Source organism: Podarcis tiliguerta, assembly GCF_965153285.1.
Source record: "Podarcis tiliguerta genome assembly, chromosome: Z".
NCBI lineage: Eukaryota > Metazoa > Chordata > Lepidosauria > Squamata > Lacertidae > Podarcis > Podarcis tiliguerta.
The window spans coordinates 32,010,428-32,032,722 of record NC_139553.1 but is presented as its reverse complement, the minus strand read 5'-3'; the positions used below and the strand labels follow the sequence as shown (position 1 = coordinate 32,032,722).

The window sequence follows — 22,295 nt, the reverse complement described above, 5'->3', positions numbered from 1 at the left end:
CAATCTGGCCGTAGAATTCTGCGCAAGCAATTCCACTGCACTAGCAATTTCAATTAAGCAATCTCACACTGAAATTATCTCAAATGCAGATGAGCTCTGTTCTCTTTTACATCTGGTCACCCTAGATTTGTGATAGATGGTGACAGAATTCACCCTCCCCCTCCTTGTGCTTGGGCAAGGAGAATTGTACTATATGTGGAGCAGTGAGACAAACTCCCAAAGAGAGATTTGTTGTTGTTCCTGATTTTGATGAGCCTCAAACAACTTGGAGGAATCTGTTTTTCATTAAAACGGCTGTTAGCTTGCAGTGAATTGCTGTTCAGCATAAAACAGGCTGCTTTGCACTAAGCCATTCATGAAGAAAAGCAGGTCCCTTGCAAATTTTTGTGTGCTTGCCTGGGTATGTTGCTTCTTGGAGAATGCTCCCCACGAATTTTGTTTCATTAGCTGCATCAGAACATTAAAGAATATCTGTCCCTGTTTCAAAGCTGAAACTTCTGAGCTGCCAAGCTGGCGATGAGAGAGATAATTAGCAAGTGAAATGTTCAGTGTTTTTAGTCAAATTATGCACTTAATAACATTGAGTTGTAAGAAAACATGATTGCAAAGGACCGTAACCAGCTGGCTTTAAAAAAGGGGGGGGGAAAGATCAATATTGGTTTGTTTAGAACAGCAGATTCAACTCAGTGAAAACAGCAAACATACTATGTACCCCTTTGCTTGCGTGGGGCATGTTTAAATAAATACACTTGGTTAAACATTGTCAAAGAGTTGGCAAAGTCTTTAAATAATTCATATTAGAACAGGAACAAGGATCAGAGAGAATCCTGATAATTACACAAATGAAGTATTGTCTTCTTGACCAACCTGTCCTAATTTGATGCCCTCCAGATGTTGAACTGCAGCTCCCATTATCTCTGACCATTCACTATACTGGCTTGACCTGATGAGTCCAAAACTTATTGGCAGGTGGGGGAAACAGGATGGGAAAAGCTCTTGTAGAAGGTTTCAGAGCCCAGTGTATTCCTCTCTTCTCCTGCCCCACCTCTGAAGTTTGACACAACAGTTTGCCTAGGGACGTGGAGACCTCGCTTCTTTCTCCAGGGTGGTGACAGGTCATGACTCATGCCTCCTGAATCTGCTGTAGACTTGACTTTGGTATTTTTGGGTTGGCAGGATTTTGCTTGGAGTACCACAGTGTTCCCAACCCTACTAGCAGCCTTGGAAATGGATTGATGTCCCCGTCCCCACCCTAGTGCACTGCTTTCAGTTGTTAGGTGTGCACATCCTGGAAGGATCATAGGTTCATAGGAAGACACTGTATACCAGGGTATTTTGTGACTGGTGGGGTGGACGGCAGGGAGACCAGAAGTAGGTGGAACCAGAGCTAATGGGAGGCAGTTCCTCACTGCATCATCATCATCATCATCATCATCATCATTTATTATTTATATGCTGCCCACCTGACTGGGTTGTGCCAGCCACTCTGAGAGGCTTCCAACAAATTAAAACATCAAGCACAGTGAAGCATCAAACATTAAAAACTTCCCTATACAGTACAGGGCTGCTTTCAATGTCTTCTTAAAAGTCATATAGTTATTTATCTCATTGACATATGATGGGAGAGCATTATCATATCACATTCTTTTCTGCAAACAGATCTGGGGCGAGGGGTGGGGAGAGAATGGTTTATTGCACAAGAGCACCAAATCCACTTTAATTGTGCAACCTGAATTGGCTGGTATACAATTGAATACAGCAGGCATAGGCAAACTCAGCCCTCCAGATGTTTAGGGAGTACAACTCCCATCATCCCTAGCTAACAGGACCAGTGGTCAGGGATGATGGGAGTTGTAGTCCCAAAACATCTGGAGGGTCGAGTTTGCCTATGCCTGGAATACAACCTGCAAAACAGCAACTTTCTGGAGCAGTCCTGGATTTGTTTATCTCAGTCCTGTAAGCTCAGACTGACAGTGGCTCTCCAGTAGATGCAGATCTTTTTCATTGCCTTATTCTTTCATAATCAGAGGTTATAAAACCGCAGGATTAAACCTGGAACCTTCTTTATGCATGTGATCCGTCGCCAAGACCCCTAATTATAGAGGCAGGAGAGCAGGCCTATAGCTCTCCTACTTAATATAGCTGGAGATGCCAGGAATTGAAGCTACAGTCTACCTTACTTTATGGAGTCTCCTTGCTAGGAGGCTGGGAGGCATAACTGAAGAGCCTCCATTCTATACAAACTTGAGTATATTAAAATAAAAAACCTCCACAGGGAAATCCTCCTTTGCCTCTGGACGATGCAATATTAATGAGAGATCGTTTTCATGACACATGGCACAACAGGTTGCGAGTGGTTTCTTATAAAATGTATTTCTCTCTCTCTCTCTCTCTGAGTGGAATGTGTATTTTTTAGAAATGGAAATGTAATGTCACTTTAATTATTGATAGCTAGAAATACACGTCCACTGTGTGTCCGCAGATAGTTTAAATTGTTTCAAATGGGCTGTTCCCATGCTAGTCTGGGCTGCATTTTTGCTTCATTAATACTGCATAAAGGAGCACTCCATGGGAAAGATGGCAGCCGACCAGTGGTTCACACAAAAGGCGCTAGAGAGAAGCGAGCCTGGAATCTGCCTTCCATCTCCTGAAGGTGGATCGCCCTGGACCTTTTAATGACAACAGATTGCTTTGTGCTTTTTCCTTCAGGGTTTATTTTCATGCTTACCATTTGGTTTCTCTTGGTTTCTCGCTTTTCCCCGTCCTAAGTTCAGTTCTCCCCATTTCCACACCAGTTTGCAGATTGATTTTTAAATACCCCTCATGAAAATTTGTCTGTATGTTAATATGAAATTCTCCGAATGTGCACATTTTTGTATGCAGTTTTCCCTAATACAGATGTTTTTGCCAAGCAGCCCCATCCCCAATATAATGCATTTTTGTATAGCATGTTTGCTAATACATGCCTCTTTATGTACACCAGACCATGGTATGTGTATGTTTATGCATACCACTCGGCTGTAGAACTGCATGAGAAAACCACAAAGTGCATATTTCATATGACGGCTGTGTTTTCTTTTGTGTATTGTTTCAGGAAGTGCAAATTAGGTTGGTTTGCCTTTGAACGTGAACTGAATATATATCCCCCCCCTTACCTGAGACTGACTCTTTATTCTGATTAGTCACTCAGGACGGAAGGCTGAAATAAAACAGCGCAAGACTTACTTAATGTTTTCTGCTTAAGCCACTTTGAGCCAGGAGGGGTATGAGTCACAAGCATCTCATACCCCCAGGCTCCCTTTTTGTGAAGAAATGCAATTGTCGTAGTTTGTAGGTGTGTGTATGTGTGTGTCAGAGAAAGCGGGGAGAGAGAGAGAGAGACAGAAAGTTGGAGTGTATGCCTTTTGAAAGGATATGTGATAGGCATCTTCAAATACAGTGGTACCTCTGGTTGCGAACCGGATCTGTTCCGGAGGCCCTTTCGCAACCTGAAAAGAACACAACCCGCGCCTGTGCACGCACAGGTCATGATTCGCTGCTTCTGCACATGCGCATGACATCATTTTGTGCATCTGCACATGCACGAGCAGCGAAACCCGGAAGTACCGTAACCCTCTCTGGTACTTCCGGGTCACCCGCGGGACGGAACCTGAAACAAACGTAACATGAGGTATGACTGTACATAAACGGCTGTCGCATGGAAGATGAAGCAAGCTTGTTTACTCCTGCTCAGGGAGGTGGGGGGTAGGACCCAAACCAATGACTTCAAAATACAATAAAGGCGATTCCAACTAAAACTCAGGAGGAACTTTCTGATGGTAAGAGCTGATTGACAGTGGAGTGGACTCCCACAGAAGATGGTGGCCTCTCCTTCACTGGAGGAGAATCATATGATTCTATGATCCCCAGTGTGTCTGTGTGTAGTTATTAATTCTTTATTTGGTGCCATCAGTCAGCATGGTGCTTACAGCGTTCAAGAGGGCATGCTCCCTGTCCCGAAGAGCGTATAGTTTCAAATTCAGTACAGGGGACATAACAGAGGAATGGAGGTGGAGGCAAGGGCAAACAATGAAGCTTGTTTCAATTGCATGTGCTCAGACCAGGGGTGGGCAACCTAAGGCCCATGGGCCACAAGCGGCCCATGGGGTTTTTTTAACTGCCCCATGGACCCCCGCCACCTGCTCGGGGACCCCCGCTGCCCACTCAGTTGGCTTTTGTGCACTGCGCTAAACTGGTGCGGAACAGAGCGGGAACCGCCTTCCGCAATGCTGGCCGGCTTCCCATTGGCTGCAGGAGCTTCCTGCAGCCAATGGGAAGCTGCGCATTCCTCCTCCGCACTAGAACGAGTGTCGAAAGTAGCGTTTGCGCATGTGTGCGTGCACGCACACACTCCAGCCCGCCGCTGCATCTGCGGGACCGTGTACCAGCCCAAGCCACAAAAACTTTGCTGACCCGTGGCTTAGACTTAGTTACAGTCTGAGTTATAGTAAGGCATGAGATCTAAGAGGGCTGTGTCACAGGCTTTGGAGGAGGGATCTCAAGAGTGTTCTGTAGGGTAGTTCAAAGTATGTGGAGGAGCAAGAGACCTTCGATGAATGGAAAGTGGTGAATTTTCAAGAGTGAAGATATAAAAGCAGAGAGGGATATATAAAAGAAGAGAAATAAGTGCGATGAAAGCCATGTAGGGCCTTGAGTTGTTATGGAGACAAGCTTTGTGAGAAAGGCCAAGTAACGTGTAATCTGTTCCAATTAATTTTTTTAGGACTTTATGCTCTAACTATAAAACCTTAAATTTGGACTGGTAATGTGTAGAAAGCCAGTGCAATCCCCAGATTGTTGGTGGCAAGAGGAAAAATAGGTAAAAGGAGAATTCCTGGATGCCTAGATCCAAGTTTGGGGCAAGTACTTTTTGGTGAGAGAGCACCAGCAGAGATTTAAAATAACAAAATATACAGCAAAGTGAAGCATGGAAATATAGGCTGTTAGACTTATAAAGTGGCCCATTCTAAATTCCTTCCAAAGTCCCAATCTTCCCTTAGCACAGAAAAAGAAACCCCACACACATTTAGTAAGTTAAAAACGATTTACTTACAAACTCCCCTACGTGCATTCCAGAAAAAGTTTCATAGGCAATAAATCTTGGCTTAGTTACAAAGTAGTGAAAGTTCCTAAATTATTGGTATAGGAACTCAGTAGTGGCTTGTTAGAGCCATGTGGTCTGAGCTTGAAGCAACCAGCTCAGATCTGTTTACACAAAGCATTTCTCAGGCAATGCTTTTTTCAGGGGGTACTCAAGGGTATGCAGTACCAGCACCTCTTTTTTGTTGTTGTTGTTAAAAAGTGTGGCACTTACTGTAAAAACTTCATGGAGAGTACCGGCAATTATTTTTCTAGGGGGGAAATCATTGACTGAGGGTGCACAAATGCCTTGATTACCTTCCTCCCAAAGTGAGGGGGAGTGACCTAGTCAAGCTGTGAAAGGTATTACAGTGGTACCCCGCAAGACGAATGCCTCGGAAGACGAAAAACTCGCAAGACGAAAGGGTTTTTCGTTTTCTGAGGTGCTTCACAAGACGGATTTTCCTAAGGGCTTGCTTCGCTAGACGAAACGGCCCTGCCTCTCGTGTCATGGCGACGGTCACTGCACGCATGCTCGCTTCCCCGCTCCTCCGGCTCCCTCCCACCTTCCGGCTGACGGTTAGTGCCTCACGCCGCTGCCCACCTCCCTCGCGCACTCCCCTCAGAGAGCCGTTGCCACCAGCGCCTCTCTCTCCCTGGAGTCGCGCTCCTGAGCCCCGCCGCCCTCCAGCAGCCGCGTCGCACAGTGGCCACAACGTGCGGGTGAGTCTGAGGTACCGGCTGCGGCAGCTGTCCTGCTTCTCCCCGCCCCTCCCCGCCGTTGTCAGTGTTTAAATGCAGTGGTGCTTCGCAAGACGAAAAAACTCGCACAACGAAAAAACTCGCGGAACGAATTAATTTCGTCTTGCGAGGCACCCTTTGTGTGTTAATCAGATTTAAGCCTGTTGGTTATGTGAGACTAGTTATCCCACAGACATTATGTACAAAAGGTGTGCTGCTGCATTCTGCACAGTGGCGTAGCGTGGGTTGTCAGCACCCGGGGCAAGGCAAGTAATTTGCGCCCCCTAACCCGGGGCAAGGCAAGTAATTTGCGCCCCCCCCCGCTGCACTGTCCCTCCCCCAGATAGTCCCTCGCTCTCTCTCCGCACCGCACCGCACGCCTGGCACCCTCCCCTCCACAGTGGGCGGAGACCTGGCGGCTCGGATCGGATTCGCACAGCCAGCACTGCAGTGAGAGAGAGTGAGTGAGCCAGGTAGGGGCAGAGAGCTGCAAGTGCGAGCGCCCCCCCCCCCAGATGTTGCACCCGGTGCGGCCGGCCCCCCCTGCACCCCCCACGCTACGCCACTGATTCTGCAGTAGTTGCAGCATTCAGACAAAACATGGCGCAGTAATCCAGTCCCATGGCTACCTATGCATGGGCCAATGTAGTTAAGCAAAGCTAGATAAAAAAGCAGGGTTGTACCCAATCCCAAGTCGTACTCAGAGTAGATCCACTGAAATTAATGCACATAATTGACTTAGGTCCATTCATTTCAATGGATCAACTCTAAGCAAAGCTTATTCAGGCTCACATTATCGAAAAATGATTGCTTTTGTTTTTAAAACAACTTTATTTGGACTTCATAAAACACAGGTGCAACATAAGAAAATCTTGATTTCTATTTGCACCTGCTTGAATCTTAGCTTTCCTGTAATTAATGAAAAGTCACTAGTTTACAAAGAAGAAAAATATAAGTTTAGACGGGTGGGCAGGCTTGTTACTTGAAGAGCTCCAAAATAAGAAATACTTCGTGTCAACGCAAGAAAATGATGCACTACTTGTTTCAGAACTTTAACAGCACTTCGTTAGAAAATGCAGTCCTAGTAACATATTAAATTAAAGTTGCTTTTTACAGATATGATTCATCTCAGAAATAAAGAAGCTTCATAAATAAGGAAGTCATTCCTTGAAATAAGGAACCAAGTTGGAAAGCCCAGATGTGGGGATCTGAGTAATTACACCCACCCACTCACCAGCTAATTAGATTGAAGGATGGCAAGGCCATATATTAGAATTGGGTTGGTGACAAGTTCCTACAAAACAGGTGGTATGAGGCAAAATGGGAGGGGGGGACGGTGCCTCTGCTTTTCACACCGAAATAGTCTCCCCCTGCTATTTTATCTCTTTTTTGGGGGGGGGGAGAAAAATGTCTGGAGGGAAGCAGGGTTCAACACCTCCTCCTATCCATTATTTCTTGCTTTAAATGGTTCCCTTGCATTCTCCATGTTGGTGTGGCTCACATTCTACTGCACAGTTATATGTAGTTTGTTTTGGGGGGAGCCCACACCAGTGTACATTCAGTAAAATGGTTTCAAAAAGATGGTGCAGGTAGCAAAGTGTTCACCTGTGTCAAATGCAAGCTTTAGAACATGGGTAGTCAAACTAAGGCCCGGGGGCCGGATCCAGCCCAATCACCTTCTAAATCCGGCATGCGGACGGTTTGGGAATCAGCATGTTTTTACATGCGTAGAATGTGTGCTTTTATTTAAAATGCATCTCTGGGTTATTTGTGGGGCATAGGAATTCTTTTTTTCCCCTTCTTCTTCAAAATATAGTCTGCCCCCCCAAGGTCTGAGGGACAGTGGACTGGCCCCCTGCTGAAAACGTTTGCTGACCCCTGCTTTAGAACAAGCAAGCGAACAGACCAGCTCCACCAAATGTTAACAGTATATGAAGTGGTGCCAAAAACCCAAACTGGAACATTTGTGGTAAGAAAAGTTGCAAGATTTCAGCAGGAAGTAGCACTAAATGCACTGATAGGAATTAAAGCCATATGACCGCCCCATATTTTTTTTTTGCAGACGCAAACAGTATCAAACGTGGGTTCACGTCTAACTAACTCAATACCATCTTGAGCACAAATCATCATGAATGCACAACAAATGGAGGGGCCCTGTGAATATTTTATTTATGGGTATCCCCCTAAAAGTAGGCTGATATTCATGTTTTCCATGGAAATATGAGTAAAGAATGGTCCGGCTGGGCAGGAAGACATCCGCAACAAGCCATATTGCTTGTTTGTACTTGAGTAAATGCAGGGCTCTGTTTCCCTTGAATGACCACCACTTGTATACATCTGTTTTACCCCCTCAGTGGCTGGTCTGAATCTGTCCCAGAGTTGCTCCTTACTGGAGACACAGCTCTGAAAGTGGAAGGACATCAGGGAAGACAAGGCACCCAGAATGCACAGCTCTCATTGTCTCTACATGCCTGGCTTACTTGGACACTGAGCTGCAGAAGGGAGTCAAATGTCATCTTCCTTTTGCTTCTTCCAGTGTTTAAATAACACTGAAATGTTTTTTTGTTATTCAAGTACAGTTTGTGTCAGGGAGAGTTGGTTCCAGCCTTCCCTATCTTTTCTGACAGCAGTCATCTTATTGGTCCATGTTTTGGCTATTGGAGCCATCCTCAACTGGACATGCTTTACGTAAGAACCTAAGAACCCTGCCTGATGAGGCCAAAGACCCATCTAAGTACAGCATCCTTGTTACCTTAGTGGCCAAATAGATGCCTTTGGGATGCCCACAGACCTGAGTGCAGTTGTGATTCCCAACAGCTGGCATCCAGGAGCACACTTTGCCACACTACAGCACCCCATAGAAACTATGCTTGGGGGTTCTTTGTACAGGCCAAATGCACACTCCCTTTCGCTGCGATGTCTGTCTCCCAGTTAAGAATGTCAGATGAGTCCTTCTAGATCTAGTCCAGCTTCCTGTTCTCATGGTGTCCAAACACCTACGGGAAGCTCACAAGCAGAACTTGAACGCAATAGCACTCTTCCTACTTATGACACCCAGCACCACCTGAAGGGATAAAAGCTTTTTCTTTTTAACGAAGGAGCTTTGTGGAATGTGGTATTAGAGCAGCAATCAAATGCACAAACCTTTTCAGGGGAACTTTCGGTCTGGCTATCCTTATCCAACCTTCCCTGTTCCTGTGTGTGTGTGTGTGTGTGTGCGCGCGCGCCTTCATCCCCATCTGTTGATGCTGTTAGGTTGATATAAAGGAAGTGCTGGATGGACCGGAAGACGAAGGACAGGGACAATATGTAACACGCTGATTCTCTAGACACTCTACCCCTTGATGATTCCATTTTGGAGCTTTTGTGTAGGCTGCTTTGGTCTTCCTCACCAGTCAGAGCTGAAATGACCCTGCTTTAGCCAGTCAGTCATTCTGCTCTTTCTTTTCTACCCTTTCAAAAACTGTGATAGATTATTTAGGTTCTTGGGTGGTCCTGCATGTCTCATCTTCACACCCTGCTTTGTTTTATAGTTTGTCAGCATGTTGTATCTACCCAGACTCAAATGCTTTGTTAGATTGACAATGCTTTCAGTAGTAACATCTCTTGAGCTAAAAGCAAAATTAATTTGGGATGTATGTGTCATCATCACCCCAACAACTGACCGGGCTGTCTGGAGCTGATGGGTCGGTGTTGCAGTTTAGCACTATCTGCCTTGAGGGCTCCAAGATGGCTATCCCCGGTGTAATGAATATGAACAAGATGGCAGATCCATGTGATGCTGTGAGGCGTCAGGGAATCCGATCCCCCACGATAGGCTGCCAGGAATGGAAAGGAAAGTTCTTACCAAGGTCTTTTATTCAATATTCACACAGAGAGGCTTAGAAATGCAGCCTCTTGGAGTAATGATGATGCTCTGAGTAATCACCACCACCCCTCTCCTCAATCGTCAACAGCACCACCCACCTTACGGTGGCCACTTAGGGCCATTTGTCTCCAAGCCCTTTGCTCTCCTACTTTTATTGCTCGCCGGGTTCTGGGAGAAGGGGGGTCTGGAATGCTTTCTAGTGGTAACATGTCAGCCAGCTGCTCCGGCTCTGCCTCCCCCTCCTCCTCTCTCATCTTTGCCCCTCATCTACCTCTGGGCTATGACCTCCTGCAAACCACTGTTGTAAATCTATACTGTCTTCCTTTTCTCTGGAAGGTTCAGGCTGCAGAGGCGTCTCCACCATTCCTCCTCTGCCCAGTCCCTGACAGATGCTGGTTTTCTTGCAGCCATGGCAATTGAAGCTGGCTTTTTAATATTTTATCAATGTTAACTCAATATGTGAATGAATAAAAGTTGTAGTATATTGGTGACCATCTGGTGATACCTTCCTTCCTTCCTTCCTGTCTTTCTTTCTTTCTTTCTTTCTTTCTTTCTTTCTTTCTTTCTTTCCTTCCTTCTCTACTTTTCTTCTGCCCTTCCGTCTTTCTTCTTCTTTTCCACATGTTAAATTAACTCTTGTTGTGTTTATGGAGATAGATGTGTGTGCCTAAATGTATGAAAGGTTCAAAGTATCTTAACAGGGAGGTGCTTCTTTATGGAAGAAGATCAGAGTGTAAAAGATGGATAGAAAAACCTTGCAGGTTTTCTGCTGATTGATGTGTTTGCATTACAATTAATAATCTCAAAAATAAAAAAGGAGGAAGCTAGCTGGTTCATCGTAGTGTGAAGTTTCCTAGGTAATACTCTGCTTTATCAGATTTGTGATGTTGATTTGCGAAGGTTGATGGGTTATGGCTTTGTGGAAGAAAAGAAAACAATTTAACAAGGCGGAAACCAAAGGCTGTGTTGCCTTGGCGCAGAATTTATTTTCTTTTTAGCACACTGTGTATACATCCCTGACTGGAGATAACAGGAATGCAAAGACCACATTCTGGTAGCTGGGGGCAAACAGGAACAAAGCATGAATGCTAAGCAATTTCTGCAGCAACAAATGGGAGGCAATTATATTTTACAGCACTAGAACCACACATAACCCCTTATTTAAACATAGGAATCACAGCCAGGTTTGCTAACAAACTCAAAAGTTCTTGTGTCTTAACCGACTTCCAACATTTTTGATGGTAACACAGGAGAAGGGAGGTGCCTAAAAACCTGAAATCTGTTTCTTTCTCCCATCCTCAAGTTTGATATGTTTCCTTTCTTTTACATGTAAATGGAACATTTTCTGTGGAAAGAGTTAAAGAACTGGGGAGGGGGTGTTGATTCCCCACCCCCACCCCATGTCACTGTTTTTACTTCGCACAAGTAAAATCAAACTCCTCATCCCCACACGCTCCAGAGTGGTGGTGAGAGGCTGAGGCCTACATGCCTCCACCCGTTTACATGTGGAATTTCCGCACCTAAAGAAGGCTTAGCTTGGGCTTTGTACATACTATGCACCCCCCCCCAAAGAATCCTGGGAACTGTAGTTTGTTAAAGATCCTGGAAATTGCAGGTCTATTAGGGCTAAACTACCGTATTTTTTGTCCCATAGGACGCTCCGTCCCATAGGACGCACCTACTTTTTTGGGGGGGAAATAAAGGAAAAAAATTTTTCCCTTTATTTCCCCCCGAAAACCAGGTCGGGGAACAGTGGGATGGCGGCGCTGCGCCTCCCCGCTGTCCCCCGAGCTTGTGGGTCTGGCCGATGTCTGCCCGGCGCGAGGGCGCTCTGCTTCAGGGCGCCCCAGGCGCCAGGCGGCAGGTTGCCGCCCGCAAGCCTTGCGCGCCGGGGGAGTTCTCCCCCGGTGCGCAAGGCTTGCTGACACTTGCGCGAAGCACAGGGCGTCCTCCGAAGGGCGCCCCATGTTCCGCGCTGCAGGCTGCCGCCCGCAAGCCTTGCGCGCCGGGGGGAGTTCTCCCCCGGTGCGCAAGGCTTGCTGACGCTTGCGCGGAGCACGGGGCGTCCTCCGAAGGGCGCCCCGTGTTCCGCGCTGCAGGCTGCCGCCCGCAAGCCTTGCGCGCCGGGGGGACTTCTCCCCCGGTGCGCAAGGCTTGCTGACGCTTGCGCGGAGCACGGGGCGTCCTCCGAAGGGCGCCCCGTGTTCCGCGCTGCAGGCTGCCGCCCGCAAGCCTTGTGCGCCGGGGGGGATTTCTCCCCCGGTGCGCAAGGCTTGCTGACGCTTGCGCGAAGCACGGGGTGTCCTCCGAAGGGCGCCCCGTGCTCCGCGCTGCAGGCTGCCGCCCGCAAGCCTTGCGCGCCGGGGGGAGTTCTCCCCCGGTGCGCAAGGCTTGCCGACAGTTGCGCGAAGCACGGGGCGTCCTCCGAAGGCACCCCGTGCTCCGCGCTGCAGGCTGCCGCCCGCAAGCCTTGCGCGCCGGGGGGGGGGAGTTCTCCCCCGGTGCGCAAGGCTTGCTGACACTTGCGCGAAGCACGGGGCGTCCTCCGAAGGGCGCCCCGTGCTCCGCGCTGCAGGCTGCCGCCCGCAAGCCTTGCGAGCCGGGGGGAGTTCTCCCCCGGTGCGCAAGGCTTGCTGACAGTTGCGCGAAGCACGGGGCGTCCTCCGAAGGGCGCCCCGTGCTCCGCGCTGCAGGCTGCCGCCCGCAAGCCTTGCGCGCCCAGGGGAACTCCGCCCGCAAGCCTTGCGCGCCGGGGGGAGTTCTCCCCCGGTGCGCAAGGCTTGCTGACACTTGCGCGGAGCACAGGGCGTCCTCCGAAGGGCGCCCCGTGCTCCGCGCTGCAGGCTGCCGCCCGCAAGCCTTGCGCGCCGGGGGGAGTTCTCCCCCGGTGCGCAAGGCTTGCCGACAGTTGCGCGAAGCACGGGGCGTCCTCCGAAGGGCGCCCCATGCTCCTTGCTGCAGGCTGCCGCCCGCAAGCCTTGCGCGCCCAGGGGAACTCCCCCCAGGTGCGCAAGACTTGCGGATAGCTTCCTGGAGCCTGGAGAGCAAGAGGTGTCGGTGCGCACCGACGCCTCTCACTCTCCAGGCTTCCGCGAAAGCCTGCATTCGCCCCATAGGACGCACACACATTTCCCCTTCATTTTTGGAGGGGAAAAAGTGCGTCCTATAGGGCGAAAAATACGGTAATGCGGGTGGCGCTGTGGTCTAAACCACAAAGACTAGGGTTTGCCAATCGGAAGGTCGGGGGTTCGAATCCCCGCGACGGGGTGAGCTCCCGTTGCTTGGTCCCTGCTCCTGCCAACCTAGCAGTTTGAAAGCATACCAGTGCAAGTAGATAAATAGGTACCGCTCCGGCGGGAAGGTAAACGGTGTTTCTGTGCGCTGCTCTGGTTCGCCAGAAGCGGCTTAGTCATGCTGGTCACATGACCAGGAAGCTGTACGCCAACTCCCTCGCCGTATAGAGCGAGATGAGAGCGCAAACCCAGAGTTGTCCGTGACTGGACCTAACGGTCAGGGGTACCTTTACCTTTACAGTTCCCAGGATTTGGGGGGTATTCTATAACTGCTCTTTCACTGAATGGTGTGTTTGCAGCCTTGGACTGAGATAAAAAACTAGATTCGCCTTTTATCTCCCTTGGGTCCCTCTGATTCCTGTGGCTTCCTGACTCACAGGCATCAAAGCAGGGCTGACTCTAAATTTTGAGGGAGCTCTCAGTAAACTGCCCTCTGTTAATCTCCTTTAACTCTGCGTGCATTGCGACTCAGAAGTGGCAGGCAGCGGTAGGACCCTAATGGAGCAGACATGACATAGCATCAAGGGGATTGTGAGAAAACTTAACTGGCAACTCCCAGACTCTCTTGAGGAGAAGCCTTGTCTGGGGCATTGTGGGAAATGAAAATGGCCACTCCTAAACTCAGCTGCCTGGTGTGTGTTGTGGGGGAGGAAGGCTGAAATGGGGACCCAAGGCAGGTATCAGTGTTGGGCCTTGTCCATAGGTCAGAAGGGGGCTAATCAGGGTTGAAAAGAACCTCTGCTGAGACTAACCATCAGAATAGACAGTGTGGGGCTACGTGGTTCAGTCATCTTGACTACTTCTTTTTTGTAAGGAGTTCTTAAATTCTTCTCAAAGCTTTGTCTACTCTGTTTCCTTTCCTCACTTCTGACATCCCTGTCCTCTTCCTGGACCATTTTTACATGGCTTCCTAGCACTCAGCCCACAGTTCATATGACATTGTGTAGGTTTTTGTTTCCCTCCTTTGCCAACTGACCCCTCACTTCCTTCCAGAACTGAAATTGTTTAATGCTCTAAAACCTTTACCCTCAGAAATTAGCACATCCACAGAATATTACATTACAGCAGCTCAGCCAATAGCAGGAGAAAGTGGAGCTTTAAGAAGACATGCATTATTATTTTTTTGTATATAACTGCCCATATTTCGCTGCCCTGCATTTGAGTCTCCAGCGCCCATTGTTTCATTGTTTATCTTGTTGCTTGTGGCTTATTGATGTTTATTCTTTGTTCTGCCCCCCCCCCTTTTGTCTCCCCTCTCCTTTCTGTGCCTGCAGCAAACACTGGAGATGAACCTCACCAACCTCGTTAAACGCAATAGCGAACTAGAAAATCAGATGGCCAAACTGATACAGATCTGCCAGCAGGTGGAGGTATGTGTTGGTTGCAAATTTGCGATGGTGAGGGCATGTTGGTGTGTCTTGTATGTGTGTTGGGGATCAGGTGGGAGAGCAGTTGCTGGGGGTGGGGTGGGAATAAAACTACACTGTAGACCATTCACCAGACTTTCTGCAGTGTGATGCAAGAGTGTGAAGCCGCACCCTTCCAAGCTGGTTCCACCATCATGGGCAACTGTTGAACAAGTAACCCAGGGTGTAAGGCCAGCACCTTTGCTGAAGCTTAGCAGGTCTGTTCAATCTCTGCATGGACCTGTGCCTCACTTCAGGTTCCATTATGGAAGAGTAAGTAAATATATAAAATAAAACAAAACAACCCACATGCTGCAAGTCCAGCTGCTCTGAATCAGCGTGGGGAGGTGGGGTCCTCATCCAGGGATGGTCCATGTGCTTTCCTCTCCTTGCAGGGAGAGCAGCAGAAAATGTAGAACAGAAAGAGAAGGCGAAAGTTTGCTTGCTCTACAGTTGTAGAGCTGCTGCTCTGCTCCTACCATTACTGGCGGTCCCTTTGTAAATATGTTATGTTTATATCTCCTCCTTTGCTCCAGAGAGCTCAGAATAGAAGTTACGTTTCTCACAACAACCTTGCAGAGTACACTAGGGACCTTGGCATGCAAAGTTGTGCTACCAACAGACGCGAGAAGCAGAACCTTCCCTTTTGCACAGTGTGTAGGCTCAGATCGGAGTGGAAGTTGGTTAGACAGCAAGGCAAGAGGGAGGCATGCGAAGCAGGAAGGGAGGAAAGAGGAAATTCTTACTCTTTATTAAATTTCTATCCCACCCTTCCTCCCAAAGGAGCCCAAGGCAGCAGACAGTAAAGCAGCAAAACAATGCAATTTAAAATAAAATATGGACATGATAAGAACATCTTAAAAATTTTATTATTATAGTAAACTTGGAACTTGCACCGCTTTCACTTACATGATCCCAGGTTTACGGGGGTGAGGTGGGGGAACAAATACATAAATGGAGAGTGGGTATCATTGGCCTTGGGAAGGAGGTGTGAGGGCTCTGGGAGGCAGCCTCTGAAAGCCTTTATGTCTCAGAAGATGCCAATCAGGCACCTTTTGTTTGGTTTTCTAAGGGTGTCTTGTCTCCCCTACCACAGGCCTTTTCTAGCTGCTCCCAGCCCTCTCATTACACCCTGTAAAAACCAGATGCCAACAGATTAATACTTCCCTGTAGCTATTAAGCAGCAAGAGCCATGACTTCATCAACAATGAACCCTCATCTAGTACATCTGAAGGCAAGAGAGCACTTTAATGCTGTACTATTTCCAAAGGCAGAACAATTAATAGTGAATTAGTTCGCTGCTTTGTTTACCAAGGCAGTACACTGGGAGAAGCCATAGCAATTAGTTTCTTCTTAATGGGCTATTGATTTTCAGTTACTAAATTAAGAAGCGGTTCCTTGAACAAGCTGCTTCTTCTTCTTCTTTTTAATAATGGAAGTAGAGATACTGATCTATTGCAGTGGAATCCAATTCGATAACTGGTTATTTAGTTTACTTGAATTAGTTTCCTCTGGAGAAGCCACCTTCCCCACCTCTGCATGCACACCCACTGGTTATCTTCCTAACAAGGCCAGCCCAACCATAAAGCAGGGTGAGGCAGCTGCCTCAAGTGGCAGATACTTGGGTGTGGGAAAGGTGTGAAGGAGAGGTGCTAGAGAAAAAAGGCAAGTAAGAGGTGACATAATAGATGTTCATAAAAGCATACATAGCATCAAGAAAGTGGATAGAGAAAATATATACAGTGGACGCTCAGGTTGCCAATGTGATCCGTACGGGAAGCACATTCGCAACCCACAGCGTCACGTCTGCACACGACGGGTCACGATTTAGCACTTCTGCACAGGCGCTGAAACCCAGAAGTAACCCGTTCTGGTACTTCCGGGTTTGGCGCGGTGCGCAACCCGAAATCGCACAACCCGAAGCATCTGTAACCGGAGGTATATCAAATGAAGCTGCGCTGTGATCTTGCTTGTTCAGTGACCTTTGGTTGTGAAGCAGTTTATAAACCTGCAAATAAATAAAGTAAGTAAGTAAGTAGCCTGTGGTCCAGTGGTCAGCCACTGGTCAGTTTCCAGTAGGCTACCCAATGCCTGTTGGTTGCTGGGGCTGTGGTAAAAAAATGTTCTTTGTCTGATCCTCCTTAGAAGGGTGAGGAATCTGTTGCCCTCCAGATGTTACTGGACTCCAGCTCCCATCATCTCTGACCATTGGGCCATGCTGCCTGAAGCTGATGGAGTTGAGTCTGGAGGGCCCCACAGGTTCTATGCCAAGGGCATGTACACATGATCACTTTAACAGAGACCAATGATACCTTAACTGTCAAGAGACCCAGAGTCTTCATTTTCACTTTGTAAAATTTAAAGAACAGTTGGCGGATAGTGGGCTGATCAATATGATTCCACATTTCTCTCTTCCCAAATCCTTCCTCAGAACACACCTTTCCTGAAAAGTCTTTGTTGTGACCAATTAATCCTTCTTCCCAACAGGAACAAAAACCACAATACATTCTAACCTAGTTTGATCCCGTTCCTCCTTCTCCTTTGTTGTTGTTGTTTATTGTCAACATTTAAATTTTAAGGTCCTGCTGTTCCACTTCTAGCCTACCCAATAACTGGGGTAGTAAGCATCCCTCTGGATGTTGTTGGACTACAACTCCCATTATCCCATATCATTGGCCATGCTGGCAGGGGTTGATGGGATTTGGAGTCCAGCAGCAAAAACATTGTCTTCCCTTGCCCTATAAAGCTCGGTGTGCAATGATAGCACTGTTAAAATAACACCTAGGGATTGTCACACAATTAAAGAAATCTTAAATCAGTTTGGTTGTAGATATTTTGATGATTTGCATGCAGCAGGGCAAAACTGATAGTTCTGGAGATAGCATACTTTTTAAACAGTGCACATATTTGTTTCAGTCAAGATCCTATTAGCAGAGGCATTGCATGTTCTCTTTAGCACAGGACAGAACTCTCCTTAAAATGATACTTGTTCTACATGCAGCTTTATAAGTTGCATTAAAAAAATAAATATATATATTTTTAATCAGGATGCCTTTTTAGTTGGTCAAAAAGCTGTTAATCTAATGGATTAATCAACATAAATTGCAGTTTTCAGCTCATTTAACTGGGAGTAAGCCTCATTAAACACAGTTGGGCTTCTTTCTGGGTAAACACGTAAATAATGTAATTATTGCTGTCTTTACTCTTTTTGCATTTACTTCTGACTTCGCTGTTTACAATTCCCCACTTATAGCATATACTATATCTGCAACTCACAATAGCACTTCATGCATCTGATGAAATGGGCTGCAGTTCACAAAACCTTATACCTCAATAAATGTCTTACGTGTTTAGCTATGCACGCGTTCCTGCCTTAAAATGCAGTTAGGGAATTACTTTTCTGAATTTGGATTGAAGCTGGCTTGGGAGAACACACATCCAAATGCATCTGTATATTTCCTAAGAAACACCCAGGTAATTGCAGGATGGATATGGATTGCGACTCATGTTGGGTGTACACTGCTTCCCAAATCAGTACTGGGAGTGCACTGGGTGCACAATAAATGGGAGTACCACAAGACTCTTTGATGTCAGTGCTATCTCTGCCACCACTACAGTTTTTATTGTCTCTGCCCACCACTGTCACTCCCTTGAGGAATGCCTTGTTCTTGTAAAGCAATGCCAGTCCCCTCCTAGTAAAAATCTCCCAGTTTCTGCCACTCTGTCCTCTGGGAAAGGATTTTATATTTGCAGCAATTTCATTTTCAGACAAAGCTCGTCGTGGAAGAGGTATAAGTCTCATTTCCCCTTCACCAACCCTCTCCAACTTCTCACCATAAAGTGGTCAAAATGTGTGTCCCGAGACCCTTCGGCAGGCTGTAAAGCTAAATACAGTAAATGAAATAATCGTTAAGTGCCAGCCCAAAGCAGGAGGGAAGGACACGCAGTTTCAAATCTCACAAACGAATTTATTGGCCCCAAGAGGCTACTGACAGGAGGGCAGTTATGTGCCATTGAAGTGGTGTGGTTTATAGAAATATAAGGAAATACCTTATATTGAGCCAGCCTAGTGGCCTTTGGCAATGTTTCCCTGTTTATTTCAGTTTAACAAACCTTCTGTGATGTTTTAACTCCTGTGCACTGCCCACACTTAAATTCGCTGCTCAGTTGCATTACCCGACATGTATCTTCCAGGTGTAAAGCCCTTCGTGCTTTCTGTTTGTTTAATTATTATTTTTTTTGAACATTTGAAGCATTTTGGGCTTTTTACTTAGATAAAAGGCAAGCAACAGGCAACATCATAGTGTTGCATAAAATTATGCATTGCACGGGGAAAGGTTATAGATAAAAGTGTTCCCCTCTCACATAATACTAGAATTTGTAGATATGCAAAGAACCTGAATGTTGAAAGATTCAGGACAGATAAAAGGAAAGTACTTCACGCTTTCACATAGATAAAACTATAGAACTTCCTCGCATAGAAGGCAGTGATGACCACCAATTTGAGTGGCTGTAAAAGACTATGAGATAAATTCATGGAGGATAAGAATATCCTCCAGGACAGCTGCAACACCTGAAATGTGTGCCCAGGGGTAAGCAAAATTGTGCCATCCAAATGTTGTAGACTACAACTCCCTTCAGTCCCAGCTAGCTAAGGTCAGTGGTCAGCCCTAAACATTTTGGGCCTCTATTATTTGTTAAGCTGTCTGCACCTGTACCATCCTGTGCTCATATCCTAGATATGTGGAATTGGTGGCCGTGAGAAACAGGACATTTGGTGTCATGGCCCCACAGTGTTGGAATTCCTTCCCTGTAGATTTGCAGTGAGTTGCTAGACTCCAGACATTTGGAAGGTCTCTTTTAGTTGGCTTCCATTGAATAATTTCTTTTTCTTCCCCTGGCTGGATTGCAGGTAGAATTGGTTATGGTATGTTTTAATGGTCAATGGGTTTTAAAATTTGGAATTGAATGCGTTTTATTATTTAGTATTTTTTGTCATTCTTATGGGTTTTTTGCATATTGGATGGGCATCACTCAGAGAGAAAAGGAGATGAGTAGAAGCAAGGAGAGAGGAAGACTTCAGATTCCCAGATAAAGGATCTGTAAGGTATAAGGATTAAGTCATAGGCTTAGGAATCCAGGAGCTGGAAACCAGGAGCTAAGAGTTGTGCTGGGGTGTCAAGAGTTGAGGGACCAATTCAGGAGTCAGAGCCAAGCCAGAGTCAAAGAGCACATCAAAACACCATCACATCTAGGAAGACCATTGTTTCTCAAGCAAAGTCCTATCCCAGACGGGAAGTCTTATTATAGCCCTTCCTGTCAAGAAAGGTTCAATAGCCAACCTGGGTGGAGGGCACAGATCCAGAGGCTGAGAATACTTCAGTGCCTTAGGCTAGAAGATGCTTCAATCTGTAGTTCTGGGCATACTGGACAGGGCAGTTGTTCACAGAGGTACAGCCTCCTTTAAAACAGCCTCCTCCAACTAGGTGTCAGTAGTGGCTGGTACCCAGAGACAGGGAGGCAGCTGGTGTAACCAGAACCAAGGCAAGGCAACTAAACATTCAAGTTTCATCTCCATCCTCCTACACACTGCTAAGTCAACACTGGGACTACCGTGGAGGAAGCGAACAGGCAATGCCACCTCTTGGTCTAGTTGCAAGTAAGAAGCATGTGAGGACCAGCTGAGGGCGGACTGAGATTGGTGGGATGGTGCCCCATTCATACCAATGGACCAATCCCCACTTCCAGTGCCCTCCAAATGTTTTTGACTACAACTCCCATCAGCCCCAGACAACACTTTAATATAGCCCCAAACACCTGGAGGAGAGCAAGTTGGCGGAAGGCTGTTTTAACATAAGATACTGCTGTTGCACACCATCCCCAATCTCTGCTGAGAGTCCAGGTGCTTATCCAAGACTGTGTTTTGTTAGAAAGTCAAGGCACAGTGGTGCAGCCTCTCCCACCCAGCACACATTGTGTTCTCGCTCCATTCATCCTCTTCCAAAAGCCCTTTCGAAACACAGCCAGGCCCCATGCAGCCACTCTTCTTTTTCCTTCAGCCTATGTCATGCAAGCTGGAATCCTAAACCCATCTCTGCCCACTGTAACCCTGGCAACTCACAGATTCTAGGGTCCTCCCTTGATGTGCTGAAGACTGGGCATCGACATCTTTGTATTTCTTAATGGCTTATGCCCAGGTGTTGCTCCAGCAGGAAAGGCCAGCTTAGTCTGCATTTCTACATTGCTAAAGCCAACACCTGTCATCTCACCTTAATTCTAGAAGCACTGATTAAGCCCCAGCGCCCAGGAGCCTAGAAGAGGTCAGGGTGCCCACAAACCCTTAACCGTTTGTTGCACCAGGCTAAGGAACATTGGCTCACCTCTGGCCTGGCAGCTGAGCAAGATTTCAACCCTGGCTACTGCCACCCAGATTTCGACATTCTTGCCACTAAAACGGGCTGGTTCCTTCCATCTGCGGCTGCTGGTGTATATATATGTGATCATACTGCCTCCTACTCAGCTGCTTTCTGAGCCACCTGTGAGATTCATCTTCCTCCTGCTGAGGCATCATCTTCCAGTGGCTCTGAGTCCTGGGCCATGAACTGCCACTGAAAGCGGCTGCCGCACTTTGTGTTTCTGCTTACCCAGCAACTTGATCAAAAGCGAAGCAGATGAAAGGGATCCAAGCAGCCTTTTCCTCTCGTTAGTCTTGCTGAGAGGGCAGCCTAGCCAAAGGGGAAACAGTTCCCCCTCTTAACTGCTTCTGGCTTTCAGCTGTGCTTCTGAAGCTGTTTTCATTCTGGCAACAGTGCTAGCCCTTTGCTTTCCCGTGTCACTTGTGGCAGACAAAGAGAAGGGAAGGCTAGCAAGGTAGGATTGATTTGAGCATCAGAGTTCAACTCTGGAATCAGCTTTCCAGTGACAGGGTTTGCCCTCCAGACCACAAAACACTGTAGCATCTATAGCAGGGGTGGGGAAACTTTTTTCTGGGCAGCCCCCTAGGGGGCTGCATGCCAGTAGTGAGTGAGGCCATAGGCAAAAGTGGACAGAGCAAAGAACATACTTTTTCTCTTTGTGCAATAAGGTCATTTTAACCCATTTTCACAGACCGTTCTCTATCCTCCATCCAAGAGAGCAAGACCATTACCAGAGTTCAAAAGACACATTCCAGCCAGGCAGAAACACTCAAAAGGAATACAAAACAGGACTGCTGAGAGGTGTGGCCTGTGGAGAGTCCCAGGGGCCAGGCAGAGAGGCCTGAGGACCACATTTGATTCCTGGAACTGAGGCTCTCCATCACTGGTCTAAAGGAGTGCTTACTCCAGGGATGTGCAACCTGAAGCCCTCTGCCGAATTTCCTAGGATGCTTGGCCTAATTGCAGAAGCAGAGAGTATAGGACGCTGCCATATATCAAGTCAGAGCATTGATCCATCTAGCTTAGCACTGCATACACAGACTGGCAGTGACTCTCCAGGGTTCTCTCCCAGTTCTACCTGGAAATGCCAGATATTGAACCTGGGACCTTGCAAAAGAGATGCTCTGCCACTGTGTCACTGTCCTTCTGCACAGAGGTGATGCAGAGGCCCTTTCTGAGAAGATATAGGGCCCATGCTGCTCATCAAGCATCACTTGAATATCTGGCTCTCTCTCTGCAAGTACTAGGCAGCCAAAGCTCTCTTTAGTCCTTACTTCTGGGCACTTACATTGAAAGAGAGCACATGCATGCATGTTCCCCCGCTTCTTCCCATGCACCAGATGCTGCATGTTGCCTCAAGATCTATAAGGAGCACACCAAATGGGATTTGCTATTTTCTTTCAGTTGGGAAGTTTCAGAATCCCTTCCAACCCCGGGCTGCATTTTTCCATTT

At 47.2% G+C, this 22,295-nt stretch overlaps 1 protein-coding gene across 2 annotated transcripts in view; it reads left to right on the top strand.

The window, feature by feature from the left end:
* Positions 1-22,295, top strand: part of MID2 (midline 2) — a 199,342-nt gene that overhangs the window by 134,885 nt on the left and 42,162 nt on the right. For both annotated transcript variants that reach the window (XM_083424222.1, XM_083424223.1), the window contains exon 3: positions 14,295-14,390. In XM_083424222.1, the coding sequence (XP_083280348.1) occupies positions 14,295-14,390 (96 nt within the window). The remainder of the gene's footprint in view (positions 1-14,294; positions 14,391-22,295) is intronic.